This window comes from Lycorma delicatula, chromosome 1 (genome assembly GCF_047948215.1).
Source record: "Lycorma delicatula isolate Av1 chromosome 1, ASM4794821v1, whole genome shotgun sequence".
Classification (NCBI taxonomy): domain Eukaryota; kingdom Metazoa; phylum Arthropoda; class Insecta; order Hemiptera; family Fulgoridae; genus Lycorma; species Lycorma delicatula.
Genome location: NC_134455.1, coordinates 323,071,397 through 323,093,942, shown reverse-complemented (window position 1 = coordinate 323,093,942; position 22,546 = coordinate 323,071,397). Strand labels below are relative to the sequence as shown.

At 31.6% G+C, this 22,546-nt stretch overlaps 1 protein-coding gene across 2 annotated transcripts in view; it reads left to right on the top strand.

Annotated features, from left to right (window-relative positions):
• The first annotated feature begins 6,504 nt into the window (after positions 1 to 6,504).
• The window catches only part of Sac1 (phosphatidylinositol-3-phosphatase SAC1), a 108,890-nt gene continuing 92,848 nt past the window's right edge, over positions 6,505 to 22,546 (top strand). For both annotated transcript variants that reach the window (XM_075382017.1, XM_075382016.1), the window contains exon 1: positions 6,505 to 6,709. In XM_075382017.1, coding sequence (XP_075238132.1) covers positions 6,639 to 6,709 — 71 coding nt within the window. In that variant the 5' untranslated portion in view covers positions 6,505 to 6,638. The remainder of the gene's footprint in view (positions 6,710 to 22,546) is intronic.

Genomic DNA, 22,546 nt, shown 5'->3' with positions numbered 1-22,546 from the left:
GACGGACCAGACCTGAAGTCCTCTGGGACTTAGTTTATGCTGGCTGCATTCCAATCGCTTAAATTAACGATATTCTTTTGCGGTTGACTGAATTTTGCAAATTGATATGCTGTCGTGGCATACTTGATGCATCTACGCACTGGGTGTAAGTTTAGGGCTTTAAAGTAGTGACAGGCGCGGGGTTTTTGATCTTCCGCGAGTTGGCTTTTAGCTTAGTTCCTGAGGGCAACGTGGTAGCTTTAGGTGTCAGTTGTCTTCTTCGGAAGGCATAAATCTAAAATCTACTATCGGGGTGAATTTACTGATGTAGGTGTCCCTCGGGGCATCTGCATCAGTGGCATCTCATGAGACTGGACTGAACACTGTGGCTCGAAAATTGGAAGCGGTCAGAAGGATTCCAATTGGATGGATGCACTGTTGTGTATCAGAGAAGAAGGAATAAAAGCGATGTTACTGATGTGGAGAAAGCGGCCACGTTGCGGCGATGTAAGGGTTCCGGATCGTTCAGGGCTCTGATTTCGGTGTAATGGCGAGGGTCACAAGAAGAAAGAATGTCAACAGCGTGCAGGGAATGCTGGGGGAAAAGAGAGGTCACGCGTCGATGGTAGTGGCAACTGCTGTGACGAAAGAGCAACACGATAATGCATTTCTTGCAGATCAGTGTAAACCGTAGCAGCAGAACCATGGACGCATGCTGAGAAGTCGACATTATTTTAGTTAGTGAACCTGATCAGAGAACGGTCGCGGATATTAAACGGGTGGTGGCAGTCAACGCTGATGCGACGGTGGTGGTCATAGTAGAGATCTTGGCGGTGCATGGCATGAGCGTAGCACAGTGCTATATGTGGATTGAGCTGGAGGAATTGGTGATATACAGTGTATACCTGTCCCCCAACATCGGAATAGTGGAATTCGAGGTGAAGATGGATGAATTGATTATAGACATAGGGAGGTGGAGGAATAATGATGTTCTAGTGGGAGGAGACTTTAATTCTAAGATCAGGAATTGAGGGAGCCAGGTACACGACTGGAGAGGTGTGATGTTGGAGGATGCGATAGCTACAGTGGACCTTCATTGTGTGAATAGGCACGGAGAACTGACTTTTGAGAGGGATGGAAAGGGAGTTTCGGCCCTTGACCTCATGTTTGTGAATGCGAGGGCCATACACCATCTGGTGAACTAGGAAGTCTTGAGGAAAGAGACTCTCAGTGACCATCGATTGATCAGTTTTGAGGTTGAAAGAGTCACCCCTGTAAGAGAATCAAATTTAAAAAGATCATAATTTGATCAAAACAGAGTTGAGCAGTTTGAAGCGATGATTGGTGCTGAACTTGCAGTTCATGAGGTAGTCGACACGAACATCCTGGCCGAAGTGGTGTATCAGATGGGCTGTCGGATGGGGATCATGAAGGATGGGTTCTCAGGACGCAGAGGAGTGTATTGGTGGTTCTCAGAATTGAAAGCACTAAGGAGGAGGTGCGTGGTCAGCCGGCGACGTCTGCAGAGAGCGAATAGGAATGGTGAAGATCTAGAGGAGAAGCTCCACCTTCTACAAACACTCAGGAGAGAATTTAGGAGTACAATATTAATGGAAAAAAGTAAATGGCAATAGTTGTGCGAGTCAGTCGATGACGACTTGTGGTGAGGGTGGGGGGTGATGCCTACCGCATCGTGACTAAGCGATTCGGTAGGAGGCTGTCGGTACTGTCAAAGGCTGATTTGATAAGAAACGTAAGAGAGTAGTTTCCACGAAGCAGGGGCACCTACAGAGAGGAGGAGGTCGTGGCGGATGAAATTATTCCGTTTAAGCTTAGTGATTTAAATGAAGCTGCCCGTGTGATAAGGGGTGGTAAGTGCTCAGGCCCAGATGGGATTCTTCTGGAAGTTGTGGTGAGAACTGTTAAGATGGAGACAGGAAACCTACTACAAGCCATGCACATGGTGCTAGTAAATAAATCGGTACCCGCAAGATGAAAGATGTGAGGCTAGCCATATTAAAAAAAAAAAGGATGGACCTATTGGACCTATACATAAAGGAATGAGAAATTCCTTTATAAAGGAATATCATTTTTTTATAAAGGATAAAAATGTTCTCTTTAAGTCAACAAGAATGGAATAATAAAAGGTTGGTACAATGTCTGTACCCAAAATGGTGGCGAGATAAAATTTAGATTTTGAAAAAAATTCATTTATATTTTAAGGAATATAAATGAATAAATAAATAAATTTTTAAAAATTTGATTAAATGGTTATTATCGAATAAATCCATTAAAAAAAATATTATTAATTAACCATAACGTTTCTTATTTACTTACATTTCATTTTAATAAATGTTTTAAACATCCTTCTTCTGTTGTTTGACAGTGCGCCAGTTGGTTGGTAAAGGATGATACTGCATTATTCAATGATTCCCTAGTGATATTTTGTGCTGATTCTCGAATTCTATTTTTTAAATCATTGATATTTTTGAACCTATTATGATAGACAATACTTTTTAAGTGGCCCCATAGAAAGTAATCCAATGGTTACAAGTCGGGTGCTCTTGCTGGACATTCTATTTGACCCCTTCAACCAATCCATCTTCCAGAAAAAATGCATTTCAAATTTCACCTATCTGAAGACCAAAATGAGGCGGGGCACCATCTAGTTGAGACCAAATGTTTTGGAAATTGGGGCCAACGTTTTGAATATTTAAAATGATGTGGTCAAGAAGAAAATTCTTATATTTCACTGCGTTTAAACTTCCATCAATAAATATAGGCCAATATCAATCTTCCACCAATAATACCTGCCTGTACATTTACCTTCGACTGAATACTATGATACCAGTGTAAACTAATATCATCAGTCCAGTATCACTAATTATGTCAATTTACATTGCCATTTAAAAAAACAAGTGGCCTCACCTCTAAAAATTATGTTGTTTAATAAATTAGGATCTGCACAAATATTGTTCATCATAGTCTTGTCATCATACTATTGCTCATAGTCAAGTCTTTGACCATAGTCATCATCAAGTTCTTGACCAAACAAAATTTTAAGAGGTTGAGATTTTCACTTTTTATTTTTGAATCACTGATCTTTGGCTAATGTTATGTTCTTGTGTTGCTGTTCTGAGTGGAGGAATGAGGAATCTCAATAAATTGTTGCATAATCTCTAACAATTTGTTATAATACTAGGGGTTTCCCCTATTATTAATATTTCCTGTTTCTTTTAATCCTTTGGTTTTGGACACTGTATCTTTTGAAATAGGGTTAATATTATTAAATGTTGCATTGAACGATTCACAAACTTCATTATACAACCTAATTCACCAAAGCCTATTATCATTAAAAGTATGACCTCCTTCTGTTCACTAAGTAATATGTTGATAAAAATGTTAACAGGTAGCACAGAAAATATTAATTCAATTTTTTTTTGTCTTCAGTCATTTGACTGGTTTGAAGCAGCTCTCCAAGATTCCCTATCTAGTATTAGTCGTTTCATTTCAGTACACCCCCTACATCCTACATCCTTAACAATTTGTTTTACATATTCCAAACATTGTCTGCCTGCACAATTTTTTCCTTCTACCTGTGTCCATCCAAAATAAAAGCGACTAATCCAGGATGCCTTAATATGTGGCCTATAAGTCTGTATCTTCTTTTAACTATATTTCTCTAAATGCTTCTTTCTTCATTGATTTGCCACAACACCTCTTCATTTATAACTTTATCCACCCACCTGATTTTTAACATTCTCCTATACTACTACATTTCAAAAGCTTCTAATCTTTTCTTCTCAGGTACTCTGATTGTCCAAGTTTCAGTTTCATATAAAGCGACGCTCCAAACATATACTTTCAAAAATGTTTTTTTGATGTTTAAATTAATTTTTGATGTAAACAAATTATATTTCTGACAGAAAGCTCGTTTCGCCTGTGATATTGGCATTTTATGTCACTCCTGCTTCGTCCATCTTTAGTAATTCTACTTCCCAAATAACAACATAATTCTACCTCCATAATCTTTTCTCTTCCTATTTTCACATTCAATGGTCCATCTTCATTATCTCTATTACATTTCATGACTTTCGTTTTGCACTTGTTTATTTTCATGCGGTAGTTCTTGCGCAGGACTTCATCCATGCTGTTCATTGTTTCTTCTAAATCCTTTTTTCTCTCAGCTAGAATTACTACATCATCAGCAAATTGTAGCATGCTTATCTTTTCACCTTGTACTGTTACTCCAGATCTAAATAGTTCTTTAACATCATTAATTGCTAGTTCTACGTAAAGATTAAAAAGTAACAGGGATAGGGAACATCCTTGTTGGACTTCCCTTTCTTATTACGGCTTCTTTCTTATGTTCTTCCATTATTACTGTTGCTGTTTGGTTCCTGTAAATGTTAGCAATCATTCTATCTCTGTATCTGAACCCTCATTTTTTTTAAAATGCTGAACATTTTATTCCAGTCTACATTATCAAATGACTTTTCTAGGTTTATAAATGCCAAGTACGTTGGTTTGTTTTTCTTTAATCTTCCTTCTAATATTAATCTGAGGCCTAAAATTGCTTCCCTTGTCCTTGTTTTTCTGAAACCAAATTGGTCTCTCCTAACACTTCTTCCACTCTCCTGTCAGTACTTCTGTACAAAATTATAGTTAAGATTTTTGATGCATGGCTAGTTAAGCAATTGTTCTATATTCTTCACATTTATCTGCTCCTGCTTTCTTTGGTATCATGACTATAACACTCTTTTTGAAGTCTGATGGAACTTCCCCTTTTTCATAAATATTACACACCAGTTTGTATAATCTATCAATCACTTCCTCACCTGCACTGTGCAGTAATTCTGCAGGTATTCCATCTATTCCAGAAGCCTTTCTGCCATTCAAATCTTTTAATGCTCTCTTAAATTCAGATCTCTGTATTGTTTCCTCTTCGACTTGCTCTTATTCCTGTATAACACCATTTTCTAATTCATTTCCTCCGTATAACTCTTCAATATATTCTACCCAGCTATTGACTTTGCATTTTGTATTACAAATCGGTGTACCATCTTTGTTTAACACACTATTAGATTTTCATTTATGTACCTCAAAATTTTCCTCAACTTTCCTGTAAGCTCTGTCTATTTTACCAATGTTCATTTCTCTTTCCACTTCTGAACACTTTTCTTTAATCCACTCTTCTTTCGCTAGTTTGCACTTCCTGTTTATAGTATTTCTTAATTGTCTTTTTTAATTGTCTATTTTTAGTTCCTTTTACTTTCTACATCACTAGCACTCTTATATTTTCTACGTCATCCATCATCTGCAATATATTGTCTGAAATCCAAGGTTTTCTACCACTATTTTCTACACTACTTACTATACTATGATTAATACGGGATAAGCAAAAGGAATGAAAAAGGGGACCGTTTTTCATTCCTTTTGCTTATCCCGTATTAAATCAATATAAAACAATTACAAAAAAATAAAAAAGTAAATAAATAAATAAATAATAAAAGTGGCTTACAAATGTGGTAGACAAAATCAGTTAGCCAACCAATCACAATAAATTCTCATAAGAAACCATTGTAGTAATGCAGTGATTCCCAAACTGTGCGTCATGGTGCACCAGGGAGCCACAGCCTCTTCACAGGGCCACTGCAAAATATTGTAAAAGCTTCATAATTAACTGAACCAAGACATTTATAATTATTAACTTAATGTTAATAAAATAAAGAAATAATGAAGATGCACGACTTTTATTTATTCTTATCTCTTACTTATGAGTAGTCATAACTTTTACTTAGGGTAGGGCACCATGGAAAAATTTTTAATGAAAAACGGCGCCACGACTCGGGAAATTTGGTTACCACTGTAGTAATGAAAAACACTAAATAGAATATTACACAATGATGAGTGACCATCAATGATCAGCTGATCAGCATGATTAGGTGACAATATTTTTTTTTTATTTACTCATTAAATTGAAACAAAAACAGTTTTTTGTTAAAAATTTAATTTAACTTTTAAAATAAATTATAGATTAATTTCTTTCTATTTAATTTTATTATTTGAACTTATTAAATTTAGTAATTTTCAAAATCCAAACTTTATCCTGCCTCCATTTCTGGTACAAACATTGTACCAACTTTGTATTTTTACCATTCTTCTTGTTCTAAAGAGACTATTAAAAATATATATCACGCAAAGGATATTACCATTTATAATATTTGACTTACGACCCCTGGGCCATCCCCCAAAAAGCGGTTGAAATTCTACTTCTCATCAAAAGGTAAAAAATTTTGCCGATACATTATCTTGAAAGTTACAGTATTCTATCTGGAACGGTTTTAAAGTTAAGAGATTTCCATACTTTTGAATTACTTTGTGTGTGTATGTATGTATTTTCAAATAATATTTTAACAAAATAATAATTTAAGAATTGAAATATATTTAGATTAATATATTATTAACATTATAAAATTTGAATTTTATAAATACTCTGTTGGTTGTGTTGGACAGCCTTCAATTATACATACATTGAGGTTAAATAAGTTGGTGGTAGTGTCTGTTACTAATGAATCATTTACTTGTTTTTTTTTTCGATGTGTTATGTAGTTAAGGAAGTTAAAGTTTGACTTGTTTCTAGCGTTGAAATTTCATTAATGTGTTGGGGTTTTTTAAATCGGATTCCAATTATGCTTGAAGATTTCTCAGTTTTCGATGAAATAAATCTGTAAGTTTAACCTGTCATTTTTGTGTAAAGGTTTAGTTGGTTTAATACTCTGTATTTATGTATTTTGCCAGTTACAATATAAGTTAAACTAATCTTAACGTTTATGTGTGTCTTTCTGTATTATTACCTTATCGTAGTTGAATTAGTAATATAGTGGTGGTTGTCCAGTTGTTTAAACCTGTTTTCATGGCGTGTAACTTTTTGTAGCAGTGTAAGGTATTTCAGTTTTTTAATTTAGATAATTTTAAAACTAATGATTCGTATGCCACAAAACGGGCAAAAGACCCTTGTAGACACCTAATCTTTCATCTTTTACAAATAATATAAATTAAGTATAATTCAGTTAAGTAATAAATATTAAATTGTATTATAAAACAATGTTAAATTAAGTATGATTAAGTTAAGTTATATTATAATTAGTATTAGGATTACTCCATTAATTATTAATTCTGTAAAAGTGAAAGAAATAAAGAAATTATTATTATTATTATATGTAGTAGAAGTGTTAGCTTGAATAGGTTGATGTAATTTATCTATTTCAAATAAAGTTGTTATGAAAACATTAATGGTTTAATTATTATAATAATTAATTATAAAGATAATCTGGGCAGAATGGACACAAATTCCATTAGTATTTGTTGATCTATCATTCAACTATGTTAATAATTATGAACTTTTTGTTTATATTTTGAAACATCAAACATAGAAGGGTAAATAAAGTAAACTTATATTATAACAAAGCTTAAATACATAAACTAATACAAAGCTGCTACAACTTATTATCCTTAAATTGTATTGAATTGATAGTTTCCTTTTTTTTATTATAAAAATGTCCATTTTCTATTCTTTCCTGAACAACTTCTGTAAAATAAAGTGTAGAAACATATACATTATACCTTGTAAGAATATTCCTTGATTTTTACAAATCTTATGGAAGAAACTGGAAATTCTTACTTAAAATATAAAATTAAAGATATTAAATTTGTATCATGTGTTCTGTTAATATTATTTGTTGAAAGTAATTTAAAATGATATTAATCATTTTAATGACACCACTCTTGACACGTGACTGCAGTATCAAGTTAATCAGTAATGTAGGTAGTTATTTTCATCCTCATTAAGTAATATTTTTCATCCTCTGAAGCAGTACCTAATGGTGGCCCTGGAGGTTAAACAAAAAAAAAAAAGAATAATATTTTATAGTTTCCTTAAACCTAAATTATAAAAAATTACTTGTGTATTTTTGGATTATAATACCTCCCTCTATGAATCATGAGACCTTGCCGATGATGAGAGGGCTTGAGTGCTCAGTGATGCAGAATAGCTGGACTGAACATGCAACCATATCGGAGAGGTATCTGTAGAGAGCCAGACTAATGAATGATTCCTGAAAGAGGGCACCAGCTCTTATAGTAGTTGTTAGGGCACAGGTCAGGAGGACTTAAACAGTCATATCAATATCACTCAGTACTGTGCAGATGAAAGCAGTGGAAAACTACAGCTGTTTTTTTTTCCAAGAAAAAGTAGCTCTCTTCATTTTTATGTAACAAAGATGGAGGCGCTCCTTGGTAAAATATTCCAGAGGTAAACTAGTCCCCTGTTTGAATCTCTGGGTGGAGACTACTAAGGAAAGGGGTCACCAGAAAATTAAAAAATAACATTCTATTAGTCAGAGTTTGCAGTGTTAGAAGTCTAAAAAAGATTAGTAGGTTAGCAAATTTAAAAACGAAAATGGTTAGGTTAAATGTAGAAGTAGTAGGAGTTAGCGAGGCTCAGAGAGAAGAGTAAAATAACTTTTGGTGTGGTGATTTTTGAATAATTAAGTCAAATAAAGGACAGGCAGGAGTAGGTTTCGTAATGAACAAGAAGATAGGGAAGAGAGTAGAGTATTTCAAAAAGCTTAGTGATAAAATCATTGTAAACAGAATAAAATCAAAACCTAAGCCGACAACTGTTAACATCTATATGCCTACAAGTGTCCATGATGAAGATGAGATAGTGTGTATATGAAGAGATTGACAAAGCAATTAAAGAAGGGGATGAAAATTTAATAATAGTTGGAGATTGGAATACAAGCATTGGAAAGTGCAAGAAAGGAAATATTCTGGATGAATACGGGCTAGGTAAAAGGAATTAAAGAGAGGACCAACTTATTGAGTTTTGCATGATATGTAATTTAGTAATTGCCAACACTCAGATTGAATGAAATTCATAATAAAAGAATATACACGTGGAAAAAGCCGAGCAATACTGCAAGGTATCAGATAAACCATATCAAGGTTAAGCAAAGATTTAGAAATCAACTCATCGATTGCAAAGCATATCCAGGAGCAGACATAGATAGCAACCATATTTTAGTGATAATGAAATGTAAATTGGAGTTTAAAAACCTAAAAAAAAGGTGTCTGATGAATCTGTGGAATTTAGAGAAGCTTGAGGAAGAGGAGGTAAAGAGGATTTTTTAGGAGAACATTGTAAGAGGTCTGAGTAAAAAAGATTTGGTAGAAAATATAGAAATGGAATGGGAGAATGTTAAAAAGGAAATTCTTAAATCAGCAGAAGCGAACTTAGGTGGAACAAAGAGAACTGGTAGAAAACCTTGGATATCAGAGATAAGAGAAGTTTCACTTCCATATAATGCGACGCTCCAAACATATACTTTCAAAAATCTTTTCCTGACATTTAAATTAATTTTTGATGTAAACAAATTATATTTCTGACTGAAGGCTCATTTCGCTTGTGCTATTCGGCATTTTATATCGCTCCTGCTTTGTCCATCTTTAGTAATTCTTTTTCCCAAATAACAAAATTCTTCTAGCTCCATAATCTTTTCTCCTCCTATTTTCACATTCAGTGGTCCATCTTTGTTATTTCTACTACATTTCATTTTTTTTGTTTTGTACTTGTTTATTTTCATGCGACAGTTCTTGGGTAGGACTTCATATGCCGTTCATTCTTTCTCTGTAGTCTCTTCAATTAACAAAAATTTAAATATTTGGATACAAAGATTTATTATTTTCAAAATACATTTTAACATTAAAAATAATTATTCAGTACCCCATCCGCTACCTTCCAATGATCTCTAGTCTCCTAGCTCTTCTTAGATAAAAGATATTGAAATGATGAAATATTTCCTCTGCTTTCACTTTTCAAAATGTGTCTCATCTTTCAGAAAAATTTGAAAAATGTATGTCCACAGGAACAAAACGTTTTTCCCCCAGTGGGTTCCAACTGAACTATTAGTAGAACTATTAACAAAACTTGAGATTTTGTAATTTTCAAACTAATTTTTTGTTTTCAATGTGTCAACTCACAAGAAAATCAATTAAGAAACAGATTTTCAAGAGGCATGCTGTCGCCAAGGACATTTATTCTGCATGCACCGTTAATGGAAATTGATAAAAATATGTTTATACCTTATAGCTTCCAAAAAATTATGGCTCTCAACCTCCCTCAATTAAAAAACATTTACTTACCGTAAAATTGGAACTGTTCTTTTTAAAAATTACCTGTAAAAAAATTTAAAAAAGCTTTTTGGCTTTACAACCTTTAGCCATTTTATAAAGTAAAATCAAAAATCCCTAGGGATATTCAATCCCTTTTGCTCAGTATTATGCTTCTTGAGGACTAATAAAGTCTGTGGTTCCGTAAGAAACTTCATTGCCATAAAAAAGGATTTTTTTGAAATCATTCTTTTTCATTTATTACATCCATGTCCAAGAGACCAGGCGAAACCCTAAGCTAACCCAACCCTTCATGTAGTTATTCCAATTATGAAAGTAACAAATATTTCCTTGTTTTAACCATTCTTTCTCTAAACATCTGTTTTTTGAGGTAGTGATCATGTTGATTTTTCCTTGATCCCTCCTGCCATGTACCTTAAAAAAATTATGATGAAGTTTGCAATTAGTATAATATGGATCTTTAAAATAATTAGTAATTACTGAAATTTATGTATATAAAATTAAACTTTTGTGTATGTATTCTCATTAGTAAAGTCTTGATAATTAAATAAAAGTTTGATGCAAAAAGACTGTATTGGTATCCCATTTTATATTTTTGTAAGTTAATTATTTTTATCGTTATAACAGCAGTACCAGTTTTAATAAAATTTGCTTGTGATGTAAATTGTAAACCATAATTTAATGAACAGTATATTCTATCTTTTGACATGGATGTGAGTGTAGATACAATTGGATGATGAAAAATAGTAAGTGTGTAGGGCAAATATATTGTCAGACTGCATTCAAAGAATGCTTTTTAACATTAGCACAGACTAAGTGATATTTTTGTTAGTTTTTTGTCAACATGTTTAATTTAATATAGAAGTAATCATATACAATGCCTAGTGTGCAGACTTGTAAGTTGTTCTCAGTGCCATGTTCAAGAAAATTTTTGGCTACTGTTGGTGAAAATAGTTGGAATAATTTTGGCTATACATTTAGCTTGATCTATTTTCACACTACAGTTTGTTATATTTTCAACATGTTAATTAATTGGGATAAATGCTAAGTAATTTTTAACATGATATAATTACTGAAAGTCCAGGTGTCCACTTAGGCATTGCTTGTCTGTTATAGCCTATCCGATTATAACTAGACTCATAGGATAGGTTGGTCTCAACCCTATTCAAATTTAAGCTTTATATATTTAGATGGGCAGTGCTTGTGATTGATTACTTGTGTTGTAATTGATATAGCTGGCCTGTGTCTGGTAATGATGCAGCAATATTTATGGTAATTCTTTTGCACAATGCAGCATGTGGCCAGTAATTGTCTATTATTGGGCTACCTCACATCACATAAAATGACTTAGCTGCATCCTTTTCCATCTCCTTCAGAAGTGCAGAAGAGAATTTATACCTCTCTCTCCCTCTCTCAAAATTTATCAAAGACCTTTCTGACTATCTTCCATACAAGCTTTGCACAACCTTGCGTCTATTATTGTTTGATTAGATCTCTTATTACGCATGATTTATTCGTAATTTTATGTAAATTTATTTTGCTCTATACTTTTACTTCCTTTTCATTTTTGAAGCAATTTGTTCATGGAAAAATGAGAAGATATTTAACTTCATGAATGCATTTCAATAATTCAGTTACTCCCAGAATTAGAGGAAATGTATTACAGAGATCAAAATATAAACAAATATAGTTGCACACTACTGCTATTAAATTAGACATCAAAATAATTTTTTTTTTTTTAAATAAGGTAATTATCTAAATTTATTTCACTCTTAAAAGATTTATTTTATCGTGTTTACTTGAGTGAGAACATATTTTGTTTTTTTTTAATTTTTATTTTCTTATTAGCACAGTTATGCTGCAATGATTAGAACATTATCATCCATCTTTATTCTTTTCATTATACCAGTCCATTGGTGTAATCATACTGACAAGATCTGTCTTTGCAATCCACAGTCATATGGCAGTGGTTGTGAATATTGCTCATCAATATCACAAAAACAATGCCCTATCATGACATGTACGTATGTTGCCAGTTGTGTTACTGATTTTGAGCATTAATACTGGCAGTATATATTTTTAATTGTCTGTCTAAATGCATGTTATCATCTCAAAAACATAGAGTAGGAAACGGCTAAGTTTTTGCTTATAACGTTTGTCATGTAAAATATTTTGTATAAATTGATCAATTTCTAGTAATTCATGTTTTGCTTAAGGCTGGGGTTGTTATATAGACAAACTGGCTGATATAATAATAATCACAATACCTTAATGAAAAGATTAACATATTCATTATAAAATGAGAAATAAAAATTATATGATTTCTGATGGCAGGCAGAAAATTATGTTGATTGCAGACATATGCTGACATCGTTTGTATGTTGAGAAATGATACTGTATTTATGAAAAATTAAATTTTAGATTTTGTAAAACTATATCTATTTTTATTTGTAATGTCTTTTTCCTTATTTTGAATTGTTTCATAGAGTTTTCAGCAATATATTTTTAAATTAGATGATACATTAAAACTCCTATTAACAAACAGGTCTAAAGAATGGATAGTTTTACAATCCTCCAGTCCTTAAAGCATCGGTTTTTAATAAAATATTTCAAACAGGAGACACTAAACAGTAAACAACAAAACATGTTGACAAATAAATTGCATGCATTTGTTTTCTGGCATTTTATGATTCAGGTGCCCCATGAAGAAACAGAAAAACTTTCAGGATATGTTCTACTGGTAAAAATAATGGAAAAAATTCATATAAACATAGGTCTGAAACACTTGTTTTCAGTTTCAGTTAGCAAAAGATTTTGCTCGGTTTTCAGCTGTTCTAAAAAAAGAAACTCAACTGTAATATTTGGGACCCAAATTAAAGAGTAAAGTTGGTGGTGATTTCTTATGTAATTTGAGGTGGGAAGTAGGACAAAACAGATCCCAGAATTGTATAATTTCAAGATATCCAATGGAAAACACGAAACTTTTTTTTTTTTTTTTTTTTTAGGTTTTTAGTACAATAGCTTTGTTAAATGACTATTAAATGCACAGAAGATTTAGTAACAAAACTTGTAGAAAATTTAATTCTGTAGAGAATTAATGTAAATACTGCCAATAAAAATCAGTTTTTACAGGAAGTATTGTGATCATGAAAAATGTTGGTTTTCAGATTTCAACAGAAATATCCATTTTGACCATCCCTGAATCCATTTTGACTAGTTTTGGCATGACGTCTCTATGTATGTATGTATCTTGCATAACTCAAAAACGATTAGCCGTAGGAAGTTGGAATTTTGGATTTAGGACTAGTAACAGTTTAGTTGTTCACCTCCTCTTTTGATTGCAATCAGCTGAACCAACAGTGTTCAAAAAATTTGAATTTTGGACTTTTTCTTAACTGCAGTTAGCCCTCATTGAAAGCTTCTCAACAATATATAAGTGGGTGGTACTTATTTTCAGTGGTTCCAGAGTTGCAGCCAAATGCTATTGTAATTAATGAAATATTTGGATCTTACAAAAGAATTGGTTCGAATCGGACTTCATCTCCTTTTGTTTAACTTTTTAAAATTTAAATGTATTTATTTATTAATAATTATTAACCTGTGTTTGTAATAACATTTTTACAAAAAAATAATTCAATAATAACTAAAAAAAATAATATGAAAAAACCAGAAGTTATTAGTGAAATAAAATTTTATATACTTTTAAAAAAGTGTATATGTAATTTAAAGGCATTATTACATATGTGTATATGTAATAGATTTGGTGAAACATCTGATTATGTAATATTAATTGAAAATTATAATATATTATTTTTGGATTTTCTAGTTTAATTTCTGTTTATTTTTTATTTAATTATTCTGGAATTTCTGTTGAATTCTATCTACATTAAAGTTAAGAGTGACTGAAAAATAGACTCTCATAAGAACAACATATACACTGAGGCATACGTGCCTGATCTTTAATAAATTGCAAAAAATTCTTATCTTCAGTTTATTACTCCTCTGATATTGTCTGACAATATTTTCCCTAAGTCAAAATTGATCATTTCGTTTATTTGTTTTTTGTGGCCAATCATTCAATCGCTCCTTGATTTGATGTAATTCTTCTGATCTTAATTTGTGTACACGTTTTCTAGTTTTCAAATTTTCTCTCTTTATATTCATCATCCCCTCTTAATCTTTTTATTCTTTCCTTGATCTTAATGTTTTCTTTCTCTTTATTTTTATAATTTCTTAATTTTTTTTATTCTTCTCTTGTTAACATTTTCTTTCTCTTCATATTCATCCTCTTGTTGTTTTTTTAGATATATTTTTTTGTTGTTTCTTTTTCATTTTTGATTATTCACCAAATAATCCAATAATAAAAACTGAATATTTTACACTGTAAGGTCAAAATTAACATTTGTAACCAGTATACCGGAGTTCACTAAACAGAATAGTTTAATTATTAAATTTTATTTATTTTACACACCACAAATTTAAAACTGTTGTTAATCACCAACTTGTGAAGATACGAATAATACTTATCTAATAATACAAGTAATTAAGGAATTTTTGAATTAATAATTAATAATTTTTGTTGAATTAATAATTTTATAAATATTTGATGTTAATAAAAACTAATATTTCAGCAGTTGTGTAACTGCATAGTTTATTAAAGAATTGGATGATCATATCTCATGTTCAAATGAAATAAGTTTAAATGAAGCACAGCAAAAAATGTGTATATATAATTTAATAGGCGTACAAGGAAGTCATATGGTGTTCACATCAGATTTTTTATTGAAGAAAAACAGACGAAAAATAGCCAGATAATTGTATTATCCTTTCTGTACCTAATAAACATTATTCTTAATATAGCATAACAAAAAAATAAACTACATGAAATGATAAGTGGGTACAAAGTCAGTTACAGTAATTGTTCGAAATTTCCTCTTTCACAATGTACATAGCACTCTTCCTGATATAAATTATTTCCGTTGGCCTTCCATATCACCTAAGGATTGTTTCATATAAATTCAATAGCATTTCATATTTTAATGAGTAAGTCTTCTTTAGTATTAACTTCTTGTTAATACTAAAGAATACATATGGCCTTAAATGAAGTAATCTAGTAGCGTTAAGTCAGGTGATCGTGGTGGCCAATCGATTAGGCCACCAGGCCAATCCAGTTTAAGAAATTAGCATTCAAGTGATTTTTAGGTATTAAAGGAAAATGTGGCATTTCACCATCATACTGGGAAATCATTTGCAACCTAGTTTGTCAAGGTACATCCTCCAAAAGAGTCAGCAAATTATTTTTCAAGAAATGAATATGTGAATCTCCTGTAACGTTTTTATTGAAAACAGATGGTCCTAGAATTTTGTCATAAATAATGCCATACCAAACATCAATGTGAGATCTATGTTGGAAGCTAGTTTCCGCAGTACCATGAGGATTATCTGTAAATGACTATTTTATAATTGAAGACTTCTCATAAAAGTGGTTTTATCACTAAATAAAATTGAATTTACCTTATCAGCATTGTCTAGAAGCCAATGACAGATCTTTAACCGCTAGGGGTAATCTGTCGGTTGCAAATTTTGAACCTTCTGCAAGCGAAAAGGATAAAGATTTTCTTTCTGTAGACGTTACTACACTTTGTTTTGACCAACCAGTGGAACATGAAATTCACCTAGTATTAGTGCCTGACTACACTGAATTTGCTGAATCACATGATGTTCATCATTAACAAAATGATTTACTTGGCGTTCAACAGAAAATGAAACTGTTGGAAATGACCCTTTCATTAAAAATGCTTATACACCGAAGAAAAGGTTTTGTATTTGGAATCCGCCATCCAGGAAATCTCTCCTGATTTTCATGTTGAACGGCTTCAGAATTTCAATTAGAAAATCCATAAACAAAAATTATATCTACATATCCTTGTTAGAAAATTGATGCATTTTTACATTGTATGATAACACAAAAATTTTCTTCTTGATAATTTATGTCAACAGATCCAAACAAAGTTCACAATTTTCTTTGTTGACCAGCTGTTAGGATTGCCAACCTATACAATAACGTCTTTAAATATAGTGTTTCTGAAGTAACATACATTTCAATTTGGTTTTTTATGTAATTATTTTCTTATACCTGTGTAAATTATTGAATGTACACAGATAAAATATTGTTTTATAAATCTTATATTTCTTTTAAAATTATTTTCAATAATTAGTATTTTTGTTTTTAAAAAGAGTGTTTATTAGATACAGAAAGAATAATATGATGTTTTGTCCCTTTTGCTTCAATAAAATACTAATTTTTTATTTACTATATATTGGCTATATTTACTTTAATTTTCTCATAATTAAATTCTCTACAAGCTTTGTTACTAAATCGTTCGCATTTATTAGTAATTTAACAAAGCTATTGTACTACAAGCCTAAAAAAAACTTGTTTTTCAACGCCAAATTTTGTGTTTTACATGAGATATTTAAAAAACTACTGGAGTTGCAGTTTTGGGCCTGTTTAATCCTATTTCCCAATTCAAATTACATGAGAAATTGCCAACTTTACTACTTAATTTGGGTTCCAAAAATTACAGTAGGGCTTCTTTTTATTAGAAGAGCTGAAATCCGAGCAAAATCTTTCACTTGCAGTAATTTGAAAAACAAAGTGTTTGCAGATCTGTATTTATATAAACCTTTTTCATTATTTTCACCAATAGAAATTAATCTGAAGGTTTCTCTGTTTCTTCATGGGATATTCTGTATATTTAATTTTAATCAAACAAATTATATTTATTTTATGCTCATTTTTATTTTCTAATTTCTCAGATTCATACGTATGTGGAAGTATTCTCATTATAAATCAATGGAAGATAGAGAACTTATAACATGCATCATCTTTTTAATCATATAAGCATACGAGGTGCGACAATAAAGTAATGAGACAGATGTGAAAAAAATGTTGCTTACCGTTTTGGTCATGTTTAATGTTGTCTCCTTCAAAGTAGTTCCTCTCTGATTGCACACACTTACTCCAGCGCTTCTGCCATTGATGGTAACATTTCTGGAACTCATCTTCTGTAATATCCACCAAGACCCTTGTCACAGCTTTTTGGACATCTTGTGTTGTTTGAAAATGGTGTCCCTTTACCGCCATTTGACTCTTGGAAATAGAAAAAAGTCGCACGGAGCGATATCTGGTGAATAATGTGGCTGTGGTAGTACTGAAATTTGTTTTGAGGTTAAAAATTGCTGTACTGACAGAGCAGTATGGGATGGCGCATTATCGTGATGCAGAATCCAATCATCAGCAATGTTGGCACGGACACGAAGAACTCGTTTACGAAGTCTTTATAAAATTTCTTTGTAGAAATATTGGTTATCTGTTTGTCCGGGAGGCACACTCTTTATGAACAATTCCCTTGGAATCGAAGAAGCACACAAGTATGCATTTCACTTTTGACTTTGATATGCGAGCTTTTTTTGGTCTGGGTGATCCCTTTGAGCACCATTGCAAACTTTGGCGTTTTGTCTGGATCGTATTGAAAAAACCAACCTTCATCACCAGTGATAACATGCCTCAACAAATCTGGAATGATTTCCGTTTGCTCTAACAGATCGGCTGCCACATTTTTCCGTGTTTCTTGCTGTTGTTGTGTGAGATTTTTGGGGACCATTTTTGCACAAATCTTTCTCATACCATGATCTTCAGTAAATATTAGACGAACCGTTTTTTTCGATTGATGTTGAGTTCTTCTGCAATCATTTTCACAGATAATCTTCGATCAGATCATATGATTTCACGCACTCTGGTCAAGTTGACATCTGTCCGTGAGGTTGATGGTCGTCCACTGCGGTCTTCATCTTCAACATTTGTTCTGCCTTCACTAAAAATTTTATGCCACCAAGAAACTTGAGCTCTTGACATAACCTCCTCTCCAAAAGCCTTCTGAAGTTTACCATAAGTTGTCGTCACGTTTTCACCCAATTTAACGCAAAAAGAAATGACGTACCGTTGCGCAATATTTTGCGGTTTCATTTCTGTGACGAGAGACACAAACACGTGTTCACTTATTACAGCACAACTCATGACTGGGCAGTTGCATCAATGTGCCGCAGCGACAAGGGGAGGAAGTTTTGTTTCTGAAAAAAAAATTTGTTTCAATTACAATATTTTATTTTCTTTTTTAATTGATTTTATATAAAATTTAGTTTATAATTTAATTTTTTTTATGTAAGCATGAACCAGATGATTGATCAAATAACAAACAATATGGACATACTGTTATGCACACAATATCCTTTGTTAGTATGGCCTGAGCTAATTTTTATATTGAATAACCATAAATGAACAGCATTGCAGTATTTTACAACATTATACTTGCGTCATAAACTTACTGTTTCTCCTCTTAGCTAACTTATCCTACATTGATAATTGTGATGCAATAATTTATTTTCCCATTGCATTTTAAAGAATTTCAATTGCAAAATCCTAATAAAATGTTTTATGTAGCCTCTAAACTATAGATCGATAACTCCAAACATTTTTTTTTGACTCATTTTTCTTTTTTTGACAGTTACTGTTAGATTTCACAATAATAATCTTCAGATTTAAAAAATTTTTAATATTATGATAATTTTGACCAAATTATTCAGGATATATCTTTTAATTATTGTGCATTCATAATATTATACATTTCAAACCCTCTACAATCTATAAATGCTTATCTGAAACTCGACAATTAAGAAATATTATAACAGGAAATGCAAACTAGCGAAAGAAGAGTGGATTAAAGAAAAGTGTTAAGAAACGGAAATGAACAGTGGTAAAATAGATGGAGCTTACAGGAAAGTTAAGAAAAATTTTGGGGTACATAAATGAAAATCTAATAATGTGTTAAACAAAGATGGTACACTGATTTATAGTATGAAAGGCAAAGTCGATAGGTGGGTGGAATATATTGAAGAGTTATACGGAGGAAATGAATTAGAAAATGGTGTTATAGAGGAAGAAGAGGAAGTCGAACAGGATGAAATGGGAGAAACAATACTGAGATCTGAATTTAAGAGAGGATTAAAAGATCTGAATGGCAGAAAGGCTCCTGGAATAGACTGAATACCTGCAGAATTACTGCACAGTGCAGGTGAGGAAGCGATTGATAGATTATACAAACTGGTGTGTAATATTTATAAAAAAGGGGAAGTTCCATTAGACTTCAAAAAGAGTGTTATAGTCATGATACCACAGAAAGCAGGAGCAGATAAATGTGAAGAATATAGAACAATTAGCTTAACTAGTCATGCATCAAAAATTTTAACTAGAATTCTGTACAGAAGTATTGAGAGGAGAGTGGAGGAAGTGTTAGGAGAAGACCAATTTGGTTTCAGGAAAAGTATAGGGACGAGGGAAGCAATTTTAGCACTCAGATTAATAGTAGAAGGAAGATTAAAGAAAAACAAACCAACATACTTGACATTTATAGACCAAGAAAAGGCATTTTATAACGTAGATTGTAATAAAATGTTCAGCATTTAAAAAAAATTAGGGTTCAAATACAGAGATAGAAGAACAAGTGCTAACATTTACCGGAACCAAACAGCAACAGTAATAATTGAAGAACATAAGAAAGAAGCCGTAAATAACAAAGGGTGTCTTAACATGTATGTTACCTATCCTCGTTACTTTTTATTTTTACATAGAACTAGTAGTTAATGATGTTAAAAAATAATTTAGATTTGGAGTAACAGTACAAGGTGAAAAGATAAAGTTTCTATGATTTGCTTATGATATAGTAATTCTAGCTTAGAGTAAAAAAGATTTAGAAGAAACAATGAATGGCATGGATGAAGTCCTACGCAAGAACTACGGCATGAAAATAAACAAAAACAATATGAAAGTAATGAAATGTAAAAATAATGAAGATGGACCACTGAATGTAGAAATAGCAAGAGAAAAATTTATGGAGAATTTTGTTATTTAGGAAGTAGAATTTCTAAAGATGGATGAAGCAGGAGCAATATAAAATGCCGAATGACACAGGGGAAATGAGCTTTCAGTCAGAAATATAATTTGCTTACATCAAAAATTAATTTAAACATCAAAAAAATATTTTTGAAAGTATATGTTTTGAGCGCAGCTTTATATGGAAGTGAAACTTGGACGATTGGAGTACCTGAGAAGAAAAGATTAGAAGCTTTTGAAATGTGGTGCTACAGGAGAATGTTAAAAATCAGGTGGGTGGATGATGTGACAAATGAAGAGATGTTGTGGCAAATTGGTGAAGAAAGAAGCATTTGAAAAAATATAGGTAAAAGAAGAGACAGACTTACAGGCCACATATTAAGGCATCCTGGAATAGTTGCTTTAATATTGGAGGGACAGAGGGTTAATAATAAAGAGGGTTAAAGGAAACAATTGTGCAGGCAGGCAACGTTTAGAATATGTAAAACAAATTGTTAGGGATGCAGGATGTAGGGGGTGTACTGAAATGAAACGACTAGTGCTAGATAGGGAATCTTGGAGAGCTGCATCAAACCAGTCAAATAACTGAAAAAAAAAATCTGAAACTTAACTTCTTGTTAGGACTATTTTTTTTTTCATTAAGTTGGTTAAATAGATAGTACTAGAAATGAAAGTTAATATTCAGAATAATTTCAATACTCAGAATGAATAAAATAAATGGATTAAACTACTCTTGCTGTAATTGAAAATGTTTGTTTTTGAGTGGATGTATGTTTTTTTGTATGTTATCTGCTGCAGTATGTCTATATGCTGTCTAAAAATTCTTCCATTTAAACAGGAAGTAAAATATTTGTCATAATTTTACAGGTGTAATATTTTGGTACCATCTAGAGACATCATAACTAAAATATCTATTTACAGTAAATACCCTTTATGCATGCCATGAAAAAATTCTGATGATTGTTTAAGTCCATACTACTTGGCTTTATGCAAAGAAGATAGGTAAGAGATGGGAGGAAGATATCGAAGTACTATCTGAGGAGAATTGTTAGATGTTAGTGGTGGAGAAGAAGTAGATCATTGAGTGATACACTTCAATCTGAATTTGAAAGATTTAAAGAAGAATAAGGCAACATGATGTGTTATGTATTATCAGAATTACCATGATTTTTGGATAAACTTGGATTGATTAGCCTTTATAAATTAGTCAAAAACATTTACCAGACAGAATTACCCTTTAGATTCAACATTTTTTATTCAAAGAAAGCAGGATCAGATAACTGTACAAATTATCATATTCAGAGTAACATCTCACATTCCTAAATTATTAAATAAAATAATTAGGTTGAAGTTCTCCAAATAAAGACTGAACTGGTTTTTCATTAAAAGCATTTGTATTTGAGAAACAGTTGTCTCAAGTTATTTATCATTTTTACTAGTAATTACAGGTAGTTATTTGAATAGAAAGTATGGGAGAGCTGCAGGATCAGTATAGAAAGGAATGAGATTTAAGGTTGAAAGGCTGTAAATATCTCCATCGTTTTTTAGTTTCTGCATGGAAGAAGTAATAAAAAAAAAGCTAAAAAAAAAATTAGATGAGATAGTGTTGACCCAATTATAAAATATGTGTATCAAGGTGATATCATTTTGGTTGAACATGGAACAAGTTAGAAGTTATGAATTGAGTGAATTTATTGCCAGTTGATAAATTCAATTTGAACATAAACAAATGTAAAACAAACACAGTGAAATGCAACAGAAAAGAAAGTAATAAGGAATTTAGCTAACACAGTAAATCAAAGTTGTAGAATTTTTCTAATAAAATATTATTTCATATTTTATCAATTTTTCATTCAAAATAATTTATGCACCTACATAGTTATTTCATACACTCCTTTTTTCTGTATAAAAATTACTTGTACTATAAAATTATTCAACTTTCAGTATTTATGACATTTTATTGAAAATTTGTATAGTTATTGACTGTTCGCCCCCTTAAAACATGAACCTCAAGAATACAGACATTAACCTGTTAATGCAATAAAATTAGCCTAAAAATTAATTTTTTGAGGTAATGTATATATATAAATTATATATATATATAAATATATATATATATATATATATATTATATAATTATATAATATAATATATTATATTATATATATATATAAACACAAAGGTGTGTATGTGTGTGTGTAATATAATATATATTATATACACACATACACACCTTAGTGTTTCTTATTAAAACCCTAAAAAAAAGTTCATAAAATTAACTTATTAATAATGAGTGAGTGAACTCAGAAAGAAAATTATTTTATGAATATTGAGGGCATCTTTTTTATATTTTTCATTTTCCAGTCACACACAGTGAAGTTAAAAAGGAAATTGGCAAACATTGAAAGCCCTAGAAATTTT